We start from the raw sequence: 21991 nt of genomic DNA on the forward strand, positions 1-21991 counted from the left end.
GAAACCCAATCAAGGTAGCAATGGAGAAGCAGTCAAGGCTTGATATTATATGGCATTTGTAACGTGCCTATACACAAGTGTTTCAAGGCGCGACGAGGCGGGGGGGGACAAGGGGAGACAGACAAAGATCCTACTAGGCCTGGTGTCCTTCAGATCGCGCAAGTGCAAGGGTAGGGGGACTGGGAAAAGTGCAAGGGGAAGGGGAGAGGGGAAAGTGCAGTACATGGTTAGTAGAATACAAGATAAATAATAGGGCCAACTGGTGGAAAGTGCAAGGAGAGTGCAGTACATGAAAATCTCAGATTAATCTCAGGAGAGTGGGAGTGGATTTAGGGACCCTCAATAAATCCACACAGTATGTTACTCAATTCAATTTAGACAGTCCAGTATACAAATAGTTATTAATTATAGGCCTTATAAACACACTGAAAAATTCATCTAACAGGCAGCATTATTGCACAACACTATATGGTACAAATATATACAGGCACCATAGGTTCACATATCCACCCAATAGCTTAATCAGCAAAGCAGGTAAATATTTCAGATGCAGTAAATGATGGAATCAGATCAGGAGACAATGTTCTAACTTAAGAAATCCAGACCCTAAAATTAATGGGGCTTGTGCCTAAAAAGTCACAGGAGTCGCACACTGTTTCTCACAAGACTTTAAAAACATTAAAATGGGTTGGGAAAATGTGTCTCTGACCCTATTTTAAAGAGCAGTTTCCCTAGCGTAAAAACAAAAACTAAGGATCTGTCTGTCAGGATGTCAATAAATGAAAAGCTGTCCTTGTGTCCAATACGTCCTATCCTGACCCTCATGCTACAAACAAAACAAAGGAAATGTCTTCAACTTGATATTGGCAAAAAAGCGTTTACAACTGAAAATTAGAATAGTTCCACCGAAAATGTTCTCCAAAGTTAAAGTTCTTGGACCCAGGGTTTGGTTCTCCTTCTCCTGGATTCTGAAATGGGATGACAATGTCTCTTTTACTAACAGTTCCTTCGTATCTCTCCTTGATTCATATGGTGCTTGTTAGGCAACAAGTTCTGTAACAGTCTTTTTTAACACAAGTGTCTCCTTTGTCTAGCAAACACTATCCTTCTTTAGTATTTCTTGTGATTTCAATTGCCTGGTATCCTTCCCTTGCCAGGTCTTCTTATGTGTTTCACAGTTCCTCTCTTTATCACCAAAACTGCATATAACGTTCTTGGGTCGGTATATCTGCGTGCAATAATGGTTGTTCAAACTTTGCCCCACCCTTGCATCTCATGCATCTGTATCTTATTGGGCTTGAATCCGTATTTTGCCTTTTCTGCATTCAAACAATCTTCTTGTAGTTTTTATATTAGCAATCTCATAACATTCAAATTGTCGTTGGTGTGGTTGCCCAAACGTCCTGGGGTCCCCACTTGCTTTAGTTTGACTCACCAGTTCTCTCCAGCATCTCCGGTCCTGTTCACGCTTCTGTAGCATGGTTCTGCTGCGCGTTTCCCACTCTGGATTGTGCAGACGTCTGGCCGTCTTCCTTCGCGGCTCTGCTGTCACATGCCTGCTTCCTTTCAGGTCTCAGTATGGAGAACACTGCCTCTTCAAGCTGCTGAGCACCCCAGAACACTGTCGCGGCTCCTGGCGTCTCCACGGCATGTCCTGCTCGTGCACTGCATTTCTCCTTCTGTCTCAACTGACTCCTCTGCTCTGCCAGACCAGTACATGTCTCCCGCACTCGAAAGCCTCTGCATAGGAACGGACGTCTTTTCCTGCACTGTCACACTCGGGAGTGTTGTTGCCATCTTTAAATGTCCTGCTCACAGGTGATTCTGTAGAACAACTAGTTTGCACATTGTGCTTCGGTCTCCTTTTACCTTTATACTAACACCTTCATCCTCCTTGTCTCTGTACTTCAGTGATTATGGGAGTTGGAGTACATGGGTGTCATCGGACATAAGGTATATCAGGCGCAAAATGGGTTTTATTGGAGCTTTGTGTGTCTAGGTCATAGATGGGGGTTTGACTTAAAGACTACTGGGAAGAGGTTTCTTTACTTCCTCTACAAGGGGGAAGAAACAGCTGAGAATTGACCATTAATGTCTTGGGCATTAGAGGGTCTTCCTCATGGGACGGGAGGGGGGGGGAATACTGCGTGTCGTCCAATTAAGTCATGACTTCTCCCCGGTAGTGGTCTTCTCCCATGTGATCCTCCCTCATATAGCCGCCTCCAGGGTCAGGATCAGGTAGCGACTTTAGTCCCATGGCCACATAGGAGGAGGTCACCACTGTGGAATCTGTGATGACTCCGTTGGATTCATCACACCCCCCTAACTCTGATTTTCCCAGATGATTTTGTGGATCGTCTGGTGTTGCTGAGTCTCAATCTTCCACTGTTCCAGAGAGGCGCCCAGGAGTTGCAGGTTTGAGGATTCTTTTTGTTGACTGGAAGTACAAATGCAATTATCCCCATTGTGCTGCACTGTAAGGTGCTGTGTGCAATGTTAAAAAGTACAAGAATTAAAAAGGGAAACCAGTTTCCCAGTACTGAAACTGTGAAGGATTGATCGGTTTCCCCATACCAATGAGCAGAAGGCAAGGGAAGTGAAGGCTTTATTCCGCTTCAATAAGTCAGGACAGGGTGAAAGCGGAGCCAAGCAAATGGGGTTCCATGGGAAAGTATGCAGGGAAAGTTAGCTAAAAGAAAATCTTTCTTAAAAGAGAGGAAAAAGTAGGTGGGGATTAGCCTTTAAAGACTTTCCCTTACACATACACTTCCCAGGAAGGGAAGAGTACGACACAATTAGACAGGGAAAGCTGGCAAAATCCGGTCAGAAGGAGGCAACCTTAAGTGAAGTGTGGGTTATCTGAGCAAGTTCAGAGGAGAAGGAGGCAGACCGAGGGACAAGCAGGAGTAAGAATTGGGGTGTGGAGACTATTCTTTAAGAAGGTGAGGTGTTGGTTTAGTAAGTGCAAGGGTACTGCAGCGTGAATGTGCAAGTTTGTGTGGCATGTGTAGGTGGGTCTGTGTAAGGAGCCTATGTGAAGCGGTTGGTGTATAGTGGAAGGAGGGTGTTTGAGTAGTGGTGTGGGAGGAGAAGGAGTAGTAGAAGTGTGGGAGGAGGAATAGCAGCAGTACTAATGTTGGAATAGTAGTAGCGTGGAAGTAGTAGTTAGAGGGCAGAGTAGTAGTGATTGGAAGGCAGCGTTGTAGTGTGTAGGTGGCAATAGTAGCATGGAGAAAGGGAGGTGGCATGAGAGGTAGCATCAAATTGTGGAGGCAAGACTTGGGAAGAGTGAAACATTGGAGGGACAGAGTATTGGTGGGAAGAGTAAGATGAGGGGTGAGAATAAAGTGGGAGAGGGTATAGTTGAGCATGAGTGAATTAGCTTAAGTCCAGCAGTACGAGTTGTGGGGAATCCTGAAGAGTCATCACTAATACCCAGCCTAATGTCTCCTTTAGGCTGTAGGGGGGTGGTGATGGCTCCGACAGGAGAGACACAGTATTTTTCCCCTGAAGAATCAATAATCCCAGAGTTTCTCGTGGCCTGTTGCCATTCATCAGAACACTTTAGTTGTAAGAGCTTGAAACCTACTTTGATTGAACATCTTAAGCAGAACTTTATTCATAATTCACATATGCATAGTCCCTCCAAAACCCTTTTGACATCTGAGGTTGATTGTTATGTAGGTAAAAGCGTTCAACAAGAGCACATAAAAACATATGGTAAACCTTCGGACTCCAATTCACAAAAAGCGTTTAGTACTGGTGCGAAGAAGAGGAGCAAAGAGTCAATGAAGATCAATAGTGCTGCCAAGAACAATGTGCGGTCTAGTTGTTACTCTTTCAATCAACCTAACGGACATTTAAATCTGAAAATCACCCCCAGGGGAGGGAAGCTGAAGGTGAAGAAGTCGTGTGGTGCTGCCGAGTATACAGTGCTGGAAGTGGAATCGTGGAAGAAAGCGGAAGGAAGCCAAGCTGAAGGGGAGAGATGCTCCCGAGCTACAGAGTGTTGCTACAACATTCCGGAGTGCCAGAAGACCCGACGGAGCCTTGTGAGTTCCAGGGAAGTGTGGCGCAGGCAACGGTAGCTGCAGGAAAGCTGACAACCCGAACAGCAGCAGCCTTACAGGAGAAGAGGCGTAAGGCTAACAAAAGAGCTGAAAGAGGGTTTGACAGATTACCAAAGCCCTTTTCGCCAGAATAACGCACTGCAGCAACTTGAGACGATACAGAGAAGCCAGAAGAAACAGATGAGTTGGCCTAATGAGAGAGGTAACCCCGGAACGCTCCGAAAGAAGCAATTCCAATTAAGGGCACGTTTTGAATACCGACCAAATAGAATTACGTAGAGAATAAAAAGGCAAAGGTGGTGCTGTTCTCCAGACATAAGATGTCAGTTGGGGGAAACCTGGAACCAGCCCTGCCATAAAGACTTTATACAAAGAACAAGAGGGCAATTGTGGCACAACTCTCCTGACGAGAGATGCTAATTGGGAAAATTTAGAGCCAGCATTGCCATAAGCCAAAAGACATTGTAAAGAGAAACAGAGGCAAAAGTTGTGTAAATCTCTTAACATAAGATGTCAGTTGGGGCAAACTTAGAACAAGCATTGCCAAGAGACTTTTTAAGAAAGGTTAACTGAGCATGAACAAACCCTCATATAAGGGATGTCTGTATGGGGAAATTCGGTACAATCCTTAATTGACGTCAAGCAAAGTTATGCCACGGAGAAAGTATAACTGTGTCATACTAAAGAGATACAATACTGGGGAGTATACAAGGGGATTTGTATGAATTAAGAGGATGCTATTCCTGGCAGGAGAGTTAACAAGGATATCTAGAACTTTCAGTGCACCTGTTTGGAAGAGAGATACCTGGCCGGAGAGTATACTAGTGGATCTACAACCACCAAGAGGGGGGGGGTATTTCTGGCAGGAGAGTAAACCAGGATACCCAATTCTATAAGGGAGCTCCTGGCAGGGGAATATACCAGGAACTCCACCATTGTGTTAAGAAGGAACTTTTGTTATGTTAAGTCTCTATTGAAAATGAAGAATTTGGCTTTGCCTTCCTCAAAACCAAATTGAATCATTTTACTTTACTGTTGAAAGTGAATATTTTACTTTGCCATCTTTAAACCCAAAATGAACATCTGTGTTTTGTTACCAAAAGTGAACATTTTGCTTTGCCATCCAGAAAACTATAAAAGACTTTCAATATATTTCATTGTGTGTGACCGAAAGAAACGTTGTCATTGCCTTTGTTGGAACTTTGGTGAAACAGAATCTTTCAAAATACCTTTTCCTGAAACAGTTCAGGGGAAGGGAAACTAAACTCTGGAGACAAAAATTGCTTTTTTGAAATTGTATATATTTATGATGTTTCCTAATTTAAATGAAGTGAAAACAGAACTTCTGATGTTTACTTTTCTGTTTTTTTATGTTAGTGTGAGGTCAATTTGTTTTAGTTTTGGTTTCATAGGTAGGGACAACATCCTCTTTTGGTTAGGGCAACATAGGCCTTTTTTTCAACCCCATTTATTTTAATAAATATGGTTGTTGAGAATATTACAACCTTGTGTCTGCCTCTCATTGCTGACCCCTCACAGAGTGCAAGGCACAATCCTGAGATCAGACAGCCTGCACTTAGGGGATTCCCCATTAACAAAAGGCAGCCAGAAGACCAGGGTTACCGATTGATATCATTTACGTTTGAGGTATGGATGCCTGGGTCAGGGAGAATATTCCATGGTAGACTAGAGAGAGGAATGGCCATAGGGCCCTCAAATATTTCAATATAAACCCTTGGACCTTCCTTTAGTCTCGAGAGGCATGTGTGTACCATCTATGACACTAGTTTGGTTCTTTGCTTCAAACACTATTTCTATCTGCAAATATGTTGCATGAACTTTTTCACACTTTTATTTTCTTTTGCAATATTTCACCGGTATTTGATTTCATTTGCTGTCTGTCAACCTTCTTAGCATTCTACTGTCATTGTGTACTTATCAGTACTCTCTCCGACATTAAAGTGCCTCTAATAGTTATCCCAATCTGCATCTATTTCAACGTACATCATCGAAACTGTCACTTCTCCTAACCGCGACTCATTTCATACCTTTCTGCACTTAACTTTATTGCAGTTTGTGGCCTGATAACCACATGGAGCATTGGCATTCGGTCCTTACCAAGCACCATTTTGGATTTTGTTTTATAGTGCCTCTGATTTATGGAGATATAAAACAAATATTTAGCCATGGTGTCCTTTGTCAAATCTGGCAGTCATCTTAACACGTAGTGCTTGTTTATATTCTTAGAGGTTTTAAACCGTTCATAGGGATCAACTTGTGATTTTACCACTATCTGTTTCACAATGTAGTTTATAGATTTCGAACTTGAATAGTTCTCGTTATCTCATAATATTCACCTCAAAATGGTTTTGCTTTTTATCTAACCCAGAGAAGTGATGCGAAACAAGCATACAGCGAGGGTGTGCACAACTCATTGAAATTATGTGAGGAGAATGTTATATCAAATTCAGTGAGGTTTGGAGATGAAAGTTAATTAGTAAGGTCAGGGTAATTGGCAAGATTATGCTGAGTATCGCAATCCTGCACAAAGTTATTTTTTAAGCCAAATTTAACGACCTAACGAAAGACAAAACCATGTGGAGAAATAACCAATAGGTAATTTGTTGAAACTAGTCGAGTCTAGTAGGTGTGAGAAGAAATTAATGAAAAGCAATAGAAACTATGTAGTGATGTTAGATGGTTTATTTTTTAAACAAATGCCCATTATGCCATAGTAAGCAGATCTGCAATTGTCACATTTCTGTAGGCATATAGCAATTTGAATGAGAAGTTGTTGTATGTATTTTTATCTGTTTGATGAATGCGCTTATATACATATTTAAATGCTCAGGCGCTTTGTCATGCACTTAAGAGATTTGTGAAATTAACATGAATATTTAGAATGTTTTAGCAGAATTCACCGGCCTTGGAGTATCTCATTGTGACAGTGACACGTCGATAGATCTCTGATGCAATCAGCCTTGACTGAAGTTTGTCGGAGCATCATTCTGACATGAGAACAGAGCCGTATTGCACAGCTAGCAAGCCAGACGCTTGACTGATTTCAATATGGTAAATACGCTGTGGGCCAAAATCCCATCAGTTGCTTCCCGCTGTGGGATCTCACGCAGCTTCCAGTGTCATTTCAAGCCACTTACCGCAGAAATGTACATTTTAAGTCAAGGTTACTGCTGCAGAATAGCAGCGCTCGATGGATACGGCTCTACACCATGCGCTGCCTGTCCAGGTGCTGCCCCTTTTTGTTTATTATATACAATTGTTTTTTTAAGATTAGCCTTGATTCATTGAAAACCAAGCAAATATAATGGAATGGAGTTCAATCGGCTGAGCTACTTAAAAAACGGAGCTGGGGAATTGAACATGACTAAGAAGCTAAATTGATTTTTGACGTACAAGAATCTCATTCAAGACAGGGCTTACATCGCAACTGTACTACTTTGTATGCAGCCTTGCAACTTGTAAGGTTTCTATAATGCAACAGTGATATACACTAAGAACAATTATGAAGTCTATGTAATTGAATGCCTTGATAACGACTTAGGGTTGAAACACATGTCGGCAGAATGGAAGGACTTTTTGGAAGAATTGAAGTACTTTGTCATGCAATCAGAAAATATTAAATGACGGCAGAATTGAAGGACTTTGTGTTATTGTAGGATAAGCGCAACACCAGCAAAGTGATTATACTTGTTTAACACTTAGGGATCCAGGCACTAGTTCCTTACTTTGCTTAGGTGTGCAGCTATCTTTCAACATAATGATGTGGATTAATCAACATTCACTAAAGAGCGTCTTCTGTCCAATTTAGCCCACATAATAATAATTCATGTAAAGCAAATATAACCGTTCTGAAATTGGTGTCGAAGGGACTGTTTCCTCCCCCTTCTGACAACCGTCATTTGTTTATGGCATCTGATCCTCAGAATGTAAATACATCGGGAATTTTAATGTGTAAGAATAATGGTTTGTCTCTTTGACATCATGGTTCATTGAATATTATAAACCCAGCTGACCACTGTTTGAACATTTTGCTTGTTCTTTTGAAAGTACCTATTCCTCTAATTCTGAAGGAAAAACATGCCTTGGGGTGGGGGGGCCTGGAGGGGGGTGGATCTCATGAGGAGGGAGACCCTTCATGCGTCCGGTGACGTTGGCCTTGGAATAACACAGTATTCACTTAATCTTTCAGTATTCAATTTCCTTAAAACCCACTCGGGCCTTCCCTGTTCCCCATACCTCTGTGTTATAGTAGAGCAAAGGATATCACTAACAGTACTGGGACGAGGAAGAGTGAGACTTAACCAAGCTTAATACAAAATACCACTGAAACGAAGAAGACAGAACAGGGAGGAAAAAACCCACCATAGAACCAACACACGCGGTACAGTTTTCAAGAGGCATCCTTCATCATAAAAATGGAAGATGGACTGAACAGAGCATCTAGCCAGCCCTGTAGGAGCATGGAATTAAATGCTTGTTCCGTGGCAGGGACCTAAAGGCTGGAAACCGAGACACAGAGGCATGACTTTCCAAAGGATCCAAGCGAGGTAGACCAGGCCAGTGGCAGAGAGGAAAGAAGCCTCACCAGCGAACGCAGACCGAGGATGCAAACTACCTGAGAAATGAGGGAGAGTCTGGAGTTGCGAGAAACCGAGCACGGCAGCAACACAGAAGCTGTGCTCCACCACCAGAAGAGGCCGGAGACATCCCTGAGACTTGCCAAAGGTAGGGAAAGGGTCAGGCCAGTGATTGGGGCACTGAGCAAGCTTATTGTATTGAAAAGCCTCATAAAGACATTCCAAGGAGCAAAAGGGGAGAACAGAGGAATTGTACATTTGGATGCAAACCTTGTAAATCCCGTAAACGCATCCCAAACAGCAAAAGGGGATAATAAGTTGATCCAAACTTTGGGAATAAGCCTATGTGGGACAGTACCTGGCAGGAGAGTACACCAGGTCTGTCCAAATGGACAATAAGTGAAGCTGGGACAGGGATCCCGCCGAAGCAATGGAAAAGGGTGTGGGACCCATATGAAAGCGAGGAAGCCCCGCCAGTATACAATAGAGTTTGAGATGCTGATGGGCTGTGTCAGTTTCCATATGGGTCCCAGACTCCGTTGTATACTGGTGGGGCTTCCACGTTTTCATATGGGTCACAGACATGCATCAGTGCAGATATACCTATAACCGGGGGCGTGGCCTGTTTGGAGGATGATGGCACTTAGCCCTGTGAGCTCCATAGCCTGAGAATAATTTACCAAAGATGTGGCCACTCGACGTACAGAAGCAGCGACAGAAATAATAGATTCCAGGACCAGAGCCCTTCAGGAATCGAGGGATATGCTGGGGATTCTGTGAAAGCATACAGCTGATGCAAAATCGACTAGGTTTATAATCCAACCCGTGGCCGATGACAGGGGAATATATGGCCGTCGGGCTGTCCGGTGCCGAGCCGATGGTATCAGAGGATGCTCCTCCTTAGTCGGATCGGGAATCGACATTGGATTGCACTGCCAGGGCGCCTGGAGCCGAGCCTGTGGAGCGCTGGAGAGCTCAGGCGAGCTTGCCTTCTCTGAGACCGAGCTGCAGTGAAGGAGCCAGGGAGCGCTCGCAACACCCTCCCTCGCCCTGACGGTGGCACCGACTTGAGATACAGAATCGCAGAGGCTGCAGTGTGACCCCGATCAGGAGGGGTTGGCTGGGCAAGTAGTCTCAATGAAGCCAGTCACTGACACGCAGGCAGCAGAGGAGAGGCCATAAACCCCATCCCACGGGGAAGGAGGACAGCCTGATATTCAAACACAGCTGATAAGGTACGGTGCACATATCGGTGGCTGAGAACGGTGCAGGTAGGTAGCACCACGAAAGCAAGTGACCCAGGGCTGCCATGGGAATAGGCTGATGGGTCCTGGTCCCCTAATCACTGATGCAGGCTCTATCGGGCGGGGAGCCCGTACAATTAAAGGAATGCATGGCAACTTGAGCTCTTACTAAGCACACAGCTCTAATGGCACACTACCTGAGAAGGAGGGGTCTTACCTTGGCACCTGATAGCACCATAATAATGCAGGGACAGGAATAGTCGAGCTGGAGGGCCATCATCTGAGGGGACTCCCTTCTGACTTTGCGGAGGGAACCGGCCTCTGATTTCGGATACCTCACCAATTGCCTTTAGTTGAACTGCAGCCTGGGCAAGATTTCCTGTACCAAACATTTCTGGGAAAAACAGAGAAGGGGACAACCTCAATTAAGGAGATTTTGCTGCACTCAAAAACCCCAGCCAGTAGCCTTGTTGGTTCAGAACCAGCCTTGGCCCCTGACTATGAATACACAACTGGCCACAAAAAGCGACATAACCCTGCTTTAAGGTATGGCTTCCACTCTGCAAGAACTGAAAGGCTCGGTCCAGGAATTAGCGCAGAGTGCCCAACAAACTCAGAGTCCAGATTGGGGGGCTTAGAGTCGGCCTTCTGTGATCAAGCAAACTCTTTTAATCAGCTGGGACAACTCATGGTGGGGCTGGAAGCTGATAGAGCCTCCATGCATGAGAAACAAGAGGAGTCCAAAAACCACTGACAACGGAATAATGTCTGCATTAGAGGCATCTCTGTAGAGGTTGAAGGCCCAGATCTAGACATCTATGTCTGGGGATTGTTTCTGGGGATATTAGGAAAAATGGAAGTAGATCTTACACTGGACCGGACACACAAGAGTTTATTTCTAATTTTCCCTTACGAGGGTCCATTTCTTTAAGACTAACAAACTTGCATTCCAAAAAAAATGAAATTAATTAAATTTAGAGGCAACACCCTTCAATTGTAACATGATCTATCCCAAGGGACTATTCAGAAACTGAGATCGATGTACCTTTCACTTTATGGCTCTTAGACAAAAAGATCCAATATCGCTGTGGTTACCTGTTTCGCATTCTATTTCAAATGGATGGACATCAACATCAATATATGTCGGTCAGAGCGGCAGTGGAGAAAATGAAGATCCCGCCCGAAGAAATACAGATTCCAGGATGGAGGAACTGGGGCTCCCCTGGAGGGGTGGACCACAACACGCTCTAGGAGGAACAGATGCAAACACCACTCTCGTCCCTCCACAGATAGATGAGAGACTAGTAAGGCTCCCGATGATCAGACCTGAAGGCTTTCCCGAAATATCCATGAAGATGGGTTACTTTAATCAAGGAACCGAGTCCAGGAATTTAGTTTTTTTGTTTTTTCTGGTGGTTTCTGTGCATTGTGATTAGCTCTGCACAGGATTTATAGCCACATCTTGAATAATAGAGGTTGTTTATAGGGGCTTTGGGAGCACAACCCCCTCGTTCAGGTATTTCAAACCTGTGGATCACACCATGGAGGGCAATCTAGAATGTTTTTGTTTTGTTGTTAAAGTTAGTTTTGCATGATTTTTGGTTCTTTTTTGTTGTTGCGTGGGTGGTGGAATTGTGGAATCGTATGGGTAATGTGAAGCGTTGTCCTCATATAACACTACCAAATTGGAGAGATTTAAAGCTGGTGAAGGTCCCATTGGCTGTTGGGGTTATGTAACTTGCTGATGACTCTAGGGATGGCAGGTATGAAGATTGTATCTTTGCATGCTCAATGGCTCAATGCCCCGAGGAAGAGCGTATTGTGCAGGCTGGTTGAACAGAAGGTCGATATAGTATTATTGCAAGAGACTCACCTTTTGAGAACGGACTGGCCAAGTTTAAGATCCAAATGGTTCCCACACCAATTTTTTGCTTTAGGGCTAGGGTAGCAATTCTAATGTCTAATTCCATGCGTTTTGAGAAAATCAAGGTCTTTTGAGATCACCAGGGCCACTATATATAGGTGCATGTAAGGGTTGGAGGAAGAGACCTGACCCGGGTCTCGATTTATGGTCCAAATCAGCAATAGGACGCCTTCTATAATCAGGTGTTCCCACAAATAGCACAGTTTCAGAGAGGAGATTTGGTGGTCGGAGGGGACTTCAAAGTGGTTCTAGACTCAGCGATGGATAGATCAGGTCTAGCGTCGGGGTCAGACGACACAAAGGTGGTTTCGCTTAAGCAAGCTATGAATGATTTACAACTGCTAGACGTTTGGCGCTGTTTACACCCACACTCCCGAGATTACACAAATTTCTCACTTGTACACTAGGGTTATTCGAGAATAGATTATCTGTTGGTTTCCCGTCCCCTGACCCAGTTAGCTAGATCGGCTAGCATAGAGGTAGCACTGGTTTTGGATCGTTCCCCTATTACTCGACAGCTAGACTCGCTAGCCCTGGAGATTATGAAAACTACCCTATGGAAACACTCATTGTTAACAGATCCGTTAGTTTGTGAGTCTTTCTCCGAAAGAATTACACATTCTTTTCAGGAAAACTTGAATGGGGGGAGTGCCAATAGTGACAGTATGGGATGTGTTTAAGCCCTCATTACGGGGGGAAATCATTAGTTTAGCTTCAGCGTGGAAACGCACAATGATGGCCCAGAGGCAGAATGTTGAGAAGGTACAGGTACAGGAATGGGAAACTAAATATAAAGCTGAGGGTATACGAAAGGTATATAGACAACTATAAGTAGCTAGAGTAGAGGTAAAAGCTTTCTGGGCGGCTAACATCTCCCATAAAATGCTTAAGAGGAAGCATTTTTACTTTAATATCTCGGACAAGGCCTAGCAGATACTTAGAATTGGTCCTAACATTAATTGGCAAACCGGATAAAGACCCTACACAATGCTCGTTGTATTGACCAATTGCTGTCCTTAATTACGTTGTACACATTTATTCCAAGATTTTAGCCACCCGTCTCGCTTCTATGCTCACATTAGTGGTTGGAGCAGACCAGACAGGTTTCATCCCGGGTCGGCACACGCACAATAACATCCGGAGAACAATAGACGTAATGGCATTAGCCAGACGGAGTAAGAAGGCGTTGGCGGTATTGTCGATCGATGTGTAGAAGGCGTTTGATGCGGTGAACTGCGGTTATCTGACCAGGGTGCTAACAGGGTTTGGTTTTGGGCCTTAGTTTCTTGCGAGTTCTCGCAAACTTTACAATTCTTTGCCTTATCCATGGAGCCTCTCGCAAAGGTTGGTTCGCTCCACAGAGAGTATACAAGGACTAGAAGGGCTGGGTATCAACATGAAATTGCATTATATGCTGACGACCTGATATGGTGAGCACAGTAAAAACACTTGCCAATGTAGTTTTCTTGTTGGCAAGGTGTCAGGAGGCCTCCGGATCCAAGATTAATTATGCAAAATCCACCATACTTAATGTCTCGGAAACACATCATACTGTTCAGCAGTTAAAAAGTACCTTTGATTTTGCTTGGGCAACAAATTCACTGAAGGATCTGGGTGTCTTTTTGACGGCCCAGTATAACCAATTATACGCGGCTAATATCCAGACACTCTTAACGTCTGCCAAACAAGACCTGGCAAAATGGGGGGGGGGGATGATGGAAATTTCTTGGTTGGGTAGAATGTCAGCGGTCAAGATGACGCTGTTGCCAAGGCAGTTATATATTTTCCAAGCATTACCCATCTGAATCCCCAGAGTGTTTCTGTGGTTCTTAAGGAGCTCCAGCCGCACATATTTAACTTTGTCTGGGGATACAGACCCCCAAGAGTGGCTAGAAGAATGCTGATGGCAGCAAAGGAGAGGGGAGGGCAGGCAGTACCAGATGTAGATAGTTACTTGTATGCAGCATACATTGCTCCATTACTGTAGAGACAAGCATCACAATATAACACCAAGCACTGGGCATCTCTAGAACCATCCGCTTTAGGAGGTCCCATACACTAATAGTGCTGGCGCTCTTCCCGAGAACCAGGAAAAACCTTGGGAATGGGCTCCCGACCACGAAGTCAACTCTTGGTTTCTGGGATAAGGCAGCCTGCAGAAATGGAACCACCACCTTTCCATCCTCTCTCACAGGAATCTGGAATAACTGTAATTCCCTTCCGGATAGGGCACTAAGATTTACTCGATGGATAGAGGGGGGTCTGTCTAGGGCAGGCCAACTATTTGATAATGAGCAACCGCTATCATTTGAGCAATACAAACAAGCCTTTTTAGTATTCAATCCAGACAGATACGGGTATATACAACTCTGTCATTGGCTCACTAACTCAAAACTGGTGGCTCAAGTTAAACGAGATACTACCCGGTTCGAAGACTTATTTATTGTGGACCCCTGAAAGGGCTACTATCATTAATCTATAAAATCCTTTACTCTAAAAGGTTCCACCTGCCCCACACATTGGTGGTCAAATGGGAGGAGGATATTGGGAGACCCATAGATGAATTGGCATGGTACAGTATATGGACTAGGACAGGGAAATATTCTAAATCGGTTCACCTCAAAGAAAATGGTGTTAAATTGCTACTTCGGTGGTACTTGACCTTAGAACGCTTGAATAAAATGAACCCGCATACCCCCATATGTTGTAGATGCTCCGTTGTTATGGGTACCTTTTTTCACTTGTGGTGAACATGCCCAGTCACACAGGTGTTTTGGAAGGAAGTATTAGCTCAGATGAAAACCATAATCGGAGTAGAATTGTAAGCGCACCTGCTAGTGATACTGCTAGGCGATGAGGATCCACGGGGGTATTACAAGATGGGGGTGAAACAGTCCAAACTAATAACTCATCTTCTGGTTGCAGTGATGATGGTCATAGCAAAGAATTGGAAGTCCTCACTCCCCCCAGACATTAAAGAATGGTGGTCTACAATCTTGTATGTGGTGGCTATGCATTGCAGCTAGGGGGAGTCTGCACGATCCCGCCAAGAATGGGCCCCTCTCATTACCTATGTGAGTCAGCACGATGGCTCTGGGATATATCACAAGGTCCATGAGATGACTTCCTTTTCATTGTTGTAACAGTTACCAATGTGCTTTATGCATTGCAGCCTACCATGCTTCCCCACTTGTATTTGTTTTTAATGTTCATGTTTGTTTTTTACTTTTCTGTTTTCATGATTGATAAGCTGACACTATTTGATTTGAGCGATATGCGACCGAGATTTACCTGCACTATGGATGGGTTTTAGAACAATGATGCAATTCTCATATTGGGTTTTAATTTCGAGGTCAAGTCTTTGAATAAAACGGGTGTTACTGTTGTATTGTTGCTCAGCTTGAAATCTCAATATGAACATTTTGAATAAAAAAAAGATACCTATAAGCAGTGGGCTGGAGCCCAGAAGAAGTTGGGGGAGAACACGAGAAAGTATGAAAGGTTAAAAGTGAACCAAACTTGATACGCTATTGGTGATTGCAGCATTGAGTCCTTTGGGGAACATCTATGGTCAGGCCTGGCAGGTTAGTGAACCAGGCCTGATAATAGACTAAAAAAAACTACTTTTATGTTTCACAACCAGAGGAAGAGGATTCCTCCAAAAGATGGAGGAACTGGACATTGAAAATATTCTGTCACAAAAACTGTGCTTTGGAGTCCACATCCAGAATGAGATGGGCTTCCTTCTGGATTAATGAGCGATCTAATTTTCTTTAGTGAGTTTGAAAGTGTAAGGGACTGAAATAGGGTTAGACACAAGATGGTGGACATTTTGCTTCACAGACATCCTGACTGGGTCCTTGGTATTTTGTTTCAGGGCATCTCCTCCTAGTAATAGGGGCGAGATGGACTTTTCTTTACCTTTGCTGTTATAAATAAGTCTATACCAACCAATATGCCACCCCGTGTCAGACTCGTGCTTCTGTACCCTGACACGATAGTTAGTTGATGATCAAGTAGACTTATCACAGTTTCTAATACAGTGATATGGGAAAGTGTGGGGTTTAGAAACCAATAGCACAGCTCAAATAGGATTGCTTCTCCCATTAAACGAGAACTGCTCTGACGCTGCCTCTTCCCTCCGACGGCAATTGTTTCTTTTCCAACGTATGGGCCAATCTCTTGACAAATGATTGTGAAAGTTCAGTTCAAACTTGATGCCACTCTTTCTATGTGGCTGTTTTTGGACCAGCCAATGCTAAAAAATGGAAACCTTGGTGGGATGAGAGGAGGGGGTAGTATTTTCCATACAATAAGAAAACATTTCCCTGGGTCTCTTCTCTGGAAAAATTCAGTTTCTCTCGAAAGGATCGCTTCAGGCCTTTGAGTGTTGACTAGGGTCGGTCGCTTGCCCTGGCAAAGGATTTGTGCTGGAGTAGGTCTCAGTGTGTCCTAACTAAGTTTGAGACGTCCACAGGGCCCAGAGCTGTACTCGGAGAAGAGGTGGGTGGAGTATCCTAGAGGCTGGTTCTCATTCTTTTTTCTACCTTTCTGCCTAAGGGCCTGGCACCTGCCCCTATCAACCTGATTTGACTTTCCTCCTTGATGTATGCTTTTGCCAAGGGGCCCTTTACCTACACTTAGGTTGTTCTCCTACCTCTTGTCTCACCTTCTCTCCAACACGCCCCATGTGTGTTCCAACCACTCACTGTCTCATGCCACAACTAGGCCTATGCAAAGCGCCTTTCTGATTAAAGCCTTCAAATGTGATTTCTCCTCCAAACCTTGACTTCTCCTTTTTCGACCAGGCTCTGGGCACCAAGACTTCATAAAGCCTGTCTGCCATGTTTGATTCAGTAAAGGCCTCACACATGAAAGGAAGCTCTTGAGCTCCACAACGGCCACTGGAGGGCTGTGTTATTTCTGCAATGTATCCCACACTAAGTGGTTCACCACATGACACCCATTAAGTGTGCCTGTTTTTTTGATCCAAATTACTGGCACAGGTAGCGCACACATGATTCAAGGACGTTTCAAGGGTTTTTATTAAAATATATTTTTGGGCCCTAGGGACTCTCTCTCTCTCTGTCTCTCTGGATGTTTACCTAATGCAAGCTTCTGTAACCCCTTGTAATTACTATCAACCAGTAAAACCTTCTGTCTGGTTCTGTTTTAGGTCACATATAATTCCCTAAGTGGCTGGCTCTCTAACTTCCTGAGGGAGTTCCGATCTGTTCTTATTCTATCCAGTTGTTGTGCCCCAAAGGATTTAGAGAAGAGCCCTGGACTTACTCAGTTGGTTTCAGGCTGTTCACTCACCCATGTGTCCCTCCGATGTTTCACTCCTAGTTCTTGCCATCACCCTTTTATGTTACCTCGCCTGCCTCATCCACACAATTACTTTCTCCTCCACACTACTACTACCTCGTTCACACGACTACTCCCTCATTCACACTACTTCTTCCCCCGTCCCCACAAGGCCATGGTACTGGCATTGTCACATTACACATTTTCTCTCTCCAGGGCAAACGGTTTTAAAATGCAGGGGTCATTTACTAAGTCTACGGATCCAACAATAATACCACAACTAGCTGGTCAATTTCAAGACACTGACTATGGAAGACCTTATTGCCACCCTAGCAGCTCTCAAGGCTACATCTTATACGGACAAGATCCTCCCTGCCTTCATTTTCCAGACCCTTCAGACTGAAGCCCTCCTCCTCTACCTGACAATCATCAACAGTTCCCTAACTCAAGGCACCTTCCCCTCGACTCTCAAGACTGGCAAATCCTCCCGGCTTCTCAAGAAACAAACACTGGACCCTGTTGACTTCAGCAACTACTTACCTTATCACCCATCATTCCCTTCCTAGGTAAGAACCTTGAGAAAGCAGTAGCAACACAACTGCTCCAACACATTGCCAACAGCCTCTTTCCATCCTACCAATTTACACCGGTAAGTGCAGAAATATCCAATAACGTATTAGTCCTTAAAAAAACACACTAAGCAAGTAAAACTTCTAGTCAAATATTGTCAAACGAACACTAAGAAACAGATATATACCTTCACTCATAGGAGATAGGAAAGCATTTGATTTAATAACCAGTGTAACACAGGGAAGTACTTGGATGCCTTAGAATTAGAAAAGACACTTCCGGATAATCATAGAACAGCTTTCCTAACTTCCGTAGCTCTTATAACGTCCAACCGTAAGATGGTTTAGGCCCTTGTGCCCAAAGGTCACCAGTTCAAAAGTATGTACTTCATAGGTAGTTTTATGAAGAGATTGGTGATGCCTAATTAAAAGTCAAAAAGTTAGATTAAGTTCCAGATGAGTAAATTCACTCAATCCTTTATACTGGGAGAGGCATAGGAAGGGATCCTTGACCAAGCCTCCACTGACCAAAGTCAAGAAAGAAAGATTTTAGGGGACAGTATATAACACCCATGTAACCCTATGGAGGACAAGGGGGGACAGAAACAGGTATGTTAACTAACTTGCTTGACTACCGATGTCTCCAGAGACCACTGTTGAGGTTTGACATTTTGTTGGGGTCACAGTCTTCTGTGCTTGCTCCCACTGAGGAAAGGCTGAAAGGTCAGGTGTGCAGATGTCACTTTTGGGCGCAAGATTTAGTTTTGGTTGGTTGCCATGCTTAGGGATCGGTTCCAGACAGCTTCCAGTAGAACACCCAAACAAAGAAAGACTTCTGAGGCACAGACGACCTCCGGGCACCCCCAGGGATTGAAGGAATGTTGAAACGAGAGTCACCACAATCAGGTAGCAACAGGCGATCTTCAATGGACTAACAAAAGGACCAGGCCCACCACAGCTTCTGTTGATGCAAAAAGGCTGAAACTGCAGTCGTCTTGTTACATGAGTTGAAGATCCTCCAAGTTCCAAGGATGAACTTGGAACGGTGAGGTAGCCCAGGGGAGAGCTGTTCAATCCACCCAGGGACACTTTCAAAAGCTAGGAAGGTGATCCTCGAGCAGGGATTGAGACTGGTTATTCCCACCGTTCATGGGTCGAAGCACTGATAAGGGTCTTATTTAGATCAAGCAGAGTAGCAGGGCTTCACTGGACCAGCACTGGAGTCCATGCTTGTCAGTTGCAGCAGTCGTCCTTTGGTCATCTACTGGCTGCTCTTTTGCATAGAGGACTGGGCTCCAATGTTGATCTGTCGAATGTCTGCAGGAGCCTGCTCTTTATCGAAGATTTTTGCTGGGAGCATGCCCAGGCCCACCATTGGTAGCAATCTGCACCGTTCAAACCTGCCCCCACATCTGCCGAGCAACAGACATTCAGGCAACCAAATCTGTACTGGGACTAAACAGTCCCAGTCCCCACATCGGGGCTCACCCACAAAGCAACCTTTTGCCTGCAGAAGCAGCAGCTTTCCCTGGGAAAGGGCATTCCATATATGGTATTTTCTGATCTAAGAAGGGCAAAGAATAATATGGCCAAAAGGACAAGTGCAAAAGGTGTTGCATGGCAATCTTAGATTGCTAGCCAGCCTGTGCAGCCATTTGTGATGAATGCAAAATTGCACGAGTACAATGTTACAAAAATGGTAGAAAACAAGCTGCCTCTACCAGCTCGTCCGAGGCACATTGTAAAAGTAACCAAATGTCATTACAGAAGAAGATACAAGGATACAAAGTGATCGAACTGCACTTCACTTTAAGGTGATGTGTGCAATTTTAACAATACAAGACATTCACAAAGCGAGACAGTCTCTGAATACTGATAGTCTTGGGGACGGATCAGTTTCCCCATAAGAATGAGCAAAAGGTTAAGGTAAGTAAAGCGGAAAGGCTTTACTTGGCTCCAGAAATGCAGGCCAGGAGTCTAAACAAAGCAAAAAGAATGATGTGCCATACAACTCTATAGGAGGAAAGCAGCAAGAGGAAAATCTTTCCTAACACTGGCCATCATTGCCGCCTGATTATCCTTTACCTCTTAGCAGCATTCAACACAGTGGACCACCAGACACGCACTGACAAATTACATTGCCTTATTGGGAGCAGCAAGATCGTCCTTAACTGGTTCAAATCCTACCTTTCTAATTGCCACAAGTTTGTACAAATGGATTCTTCCAGATCACCAAATCTATTTCTCACCTGTGGAGTTCTGCAGTGATCCATCCTCTACCCCCATGATGTTTAGTATTTACATGGAACCCTCCTGGCTCCACACAACATCCACATCCATCAATACGCAGATGACCCGCCGTTCTACCTCAGAATACCTTCCATCAAAGACATCCACATGCTTAAGGCCTGCCTCACATTGATCCAGTCCTAGATGGTGTGAGGGGATAGCAACGCGAGGCGGACTGCTGTTTCATGATTGTTCAAAATATGCCAATTTATTAAAGAAAAAAATATTAGACACCTCATTATCCCTACTCTGCTTAGGATTTCCCTACCTAACAAAACTAAAAGGAAATGCTCTAACACAGGATGTCTGGCCCTCACACTTAAACATTAAATATATGGCAATTCAGTTAACAACAATAACATTCAAAGTTTCCCGATAAACTCTTAAGAACCTGGGCGAGATCCCTTCCCCAGGATTCAATGTGAATTCAACTCCAAAGTTTAACAAAAGAAACAAGTAAATCCATGTAGGTAAGATGGTCTCAGATCAGTTCTTAGGGTTTCAATGTCATCAGTCATTGATATTTCAATGTCACAGTAGTCTTATTAGCCAAAGTTTCAACAATAGCAAATCCTTTCTTCTTGGCGAAATATGGACTTTCCACTTCCTCAAAACAGCACCAGTGGTATTGCAAGACACGATGCTTTGCAACAGTTCATAACAAATGCAACGTCTGCAATTGTTAAACACAGTTCTTGTTTATAGTTAATATGTCACTACTCACAACTTTAGGATTTACAGTAAGTTTGTCAGGATGACTTCATAGTACTGCTGCTTCTACTTCAACAACTTCACTTCTACTAAAGTTCACCATGCGAACATTCTCATTTGTCTCACAGAACTCCACTTCGCTTGTACTACTGATGTTTTACATCCACTGACACCCAGATATACCACCACAGCTTCAGTACTTTGTGATTCCACTACAGCTTCACTACTTTGTGATTTATATCATGTTTTAGGTCTGACGAGGTGTATGTGAAGGCACTTCAACATATCTCTCTTCAAAAAGGGGCAGCCTCTTTGCCTCTCTGGTCTTTCTGCCACAACCACTACTTCAGGTTGCCTGTATGACCCACTTCTCACTGTTGAGTAAAGTCTTGGGCAATAAATATAAATTGTGCCAACTTCAAACGAAATTCCTGAGCAGCAGGTTTCCCTTCCCCAACGTGGCCTTCATCTCTCTGCCAATTGTTAGCCAACATAATTACCCAGATGCCTAAGTGCCACTCTCTTGGCTTCAGGTAATGCTTGCACACTTGTATCCTAGGCAAGGTTAAACTTCTATTGGGCTTGTAGTCTTGGTTAGATTGTTTTCGACTTTAAGAATCATTGCTTTCAGTTTTAACATGGGCACAGTCTTGGCTTGGGCAATGCTTGATCTCTTCAACTGTAGATACAATGGTTTAAACACTTTACTTTCTATATGAACAGTAAACGTTTGCGTGAATAAAGATGCTAAGGTGGATTTTGTTTTCTTATCATTTCTGATAATGCTTTGTTCTTCCCCTCTCTTTTTCCTTTTAGGTCCAAAGTCTTTTGGATACCAAATCAGTGTACATCTTGGACTGTTGGTCAGATGTGTTCATCTGGATTGGAAGGAAATCTTCACGTCTGGTTCGAGCTGCAGCTCTCAAACTGGGACAGGAAGTGTGCAGCATGCTGCACCGCCCCAAACATGCCATGGTGATCCGAAATTTGGAGGGTACCGAATGTCAGGTAATGGGGCCATCTGGAAAAAATATGGTTAAGTTTACTTATAAACTTCATGAACAAGTAGGGAATCCCTGGTCAGACTCTAGTTCTTGTTCCAATCCTGGAGACCTAAATGGCCACTAATTATGCCAGCTGGATGGTATGTATTGGGGGGGCAACGAGCTTATGAATACTGTCTATTTAAGATTGAGGCTTCCATTGTCTCCAGTTTGACTCAAGTTTTTGTTCTTACACTCTGAGGCGATGAGTTGAAAAGCTGTGCGCCTCAGATAGA

At 44.0% G+C, this 21991-nt stretch overlaps 1 protein-coding gene across 1 annotated transcript in view; it reads left to right on the plus strand.

The window, feature by feature from the left end:
- The window catches only part of FLII (FLII actin remodeling protein), an 898330-nt gene that overhangs the window by 625026 nt on the left and 251313 nt on the right, over positions 1 to 21991 (plus strand). The window contains exon 20 of the mRNA XM_069645694.1: positions 21529 to 21720. Coding sequence (XP_069501795.1) covers positions 21529 to 21720 — 192 coding nt within the window. The remainder of the gene's footprint in view (positions 1 to 21528; positions 21721 to 21991) is intronic.

The sequence above is a fragment of the Ambystoma mexicanum genome, chromosome 2p (genome assembly GCF_040938575.1).
Source record: "Ambystoma mexicanum isolate Mex_15411 chromosome 2p, UKY_AmexF1_1, whole genome shotgun sequence".
Lineage (NCBI taxonomy): Eukaryota > Metazoa > Chordata > Amphibia > Caudata > Ambystomatidae > Ambystoma > Ambystoma mexicanum.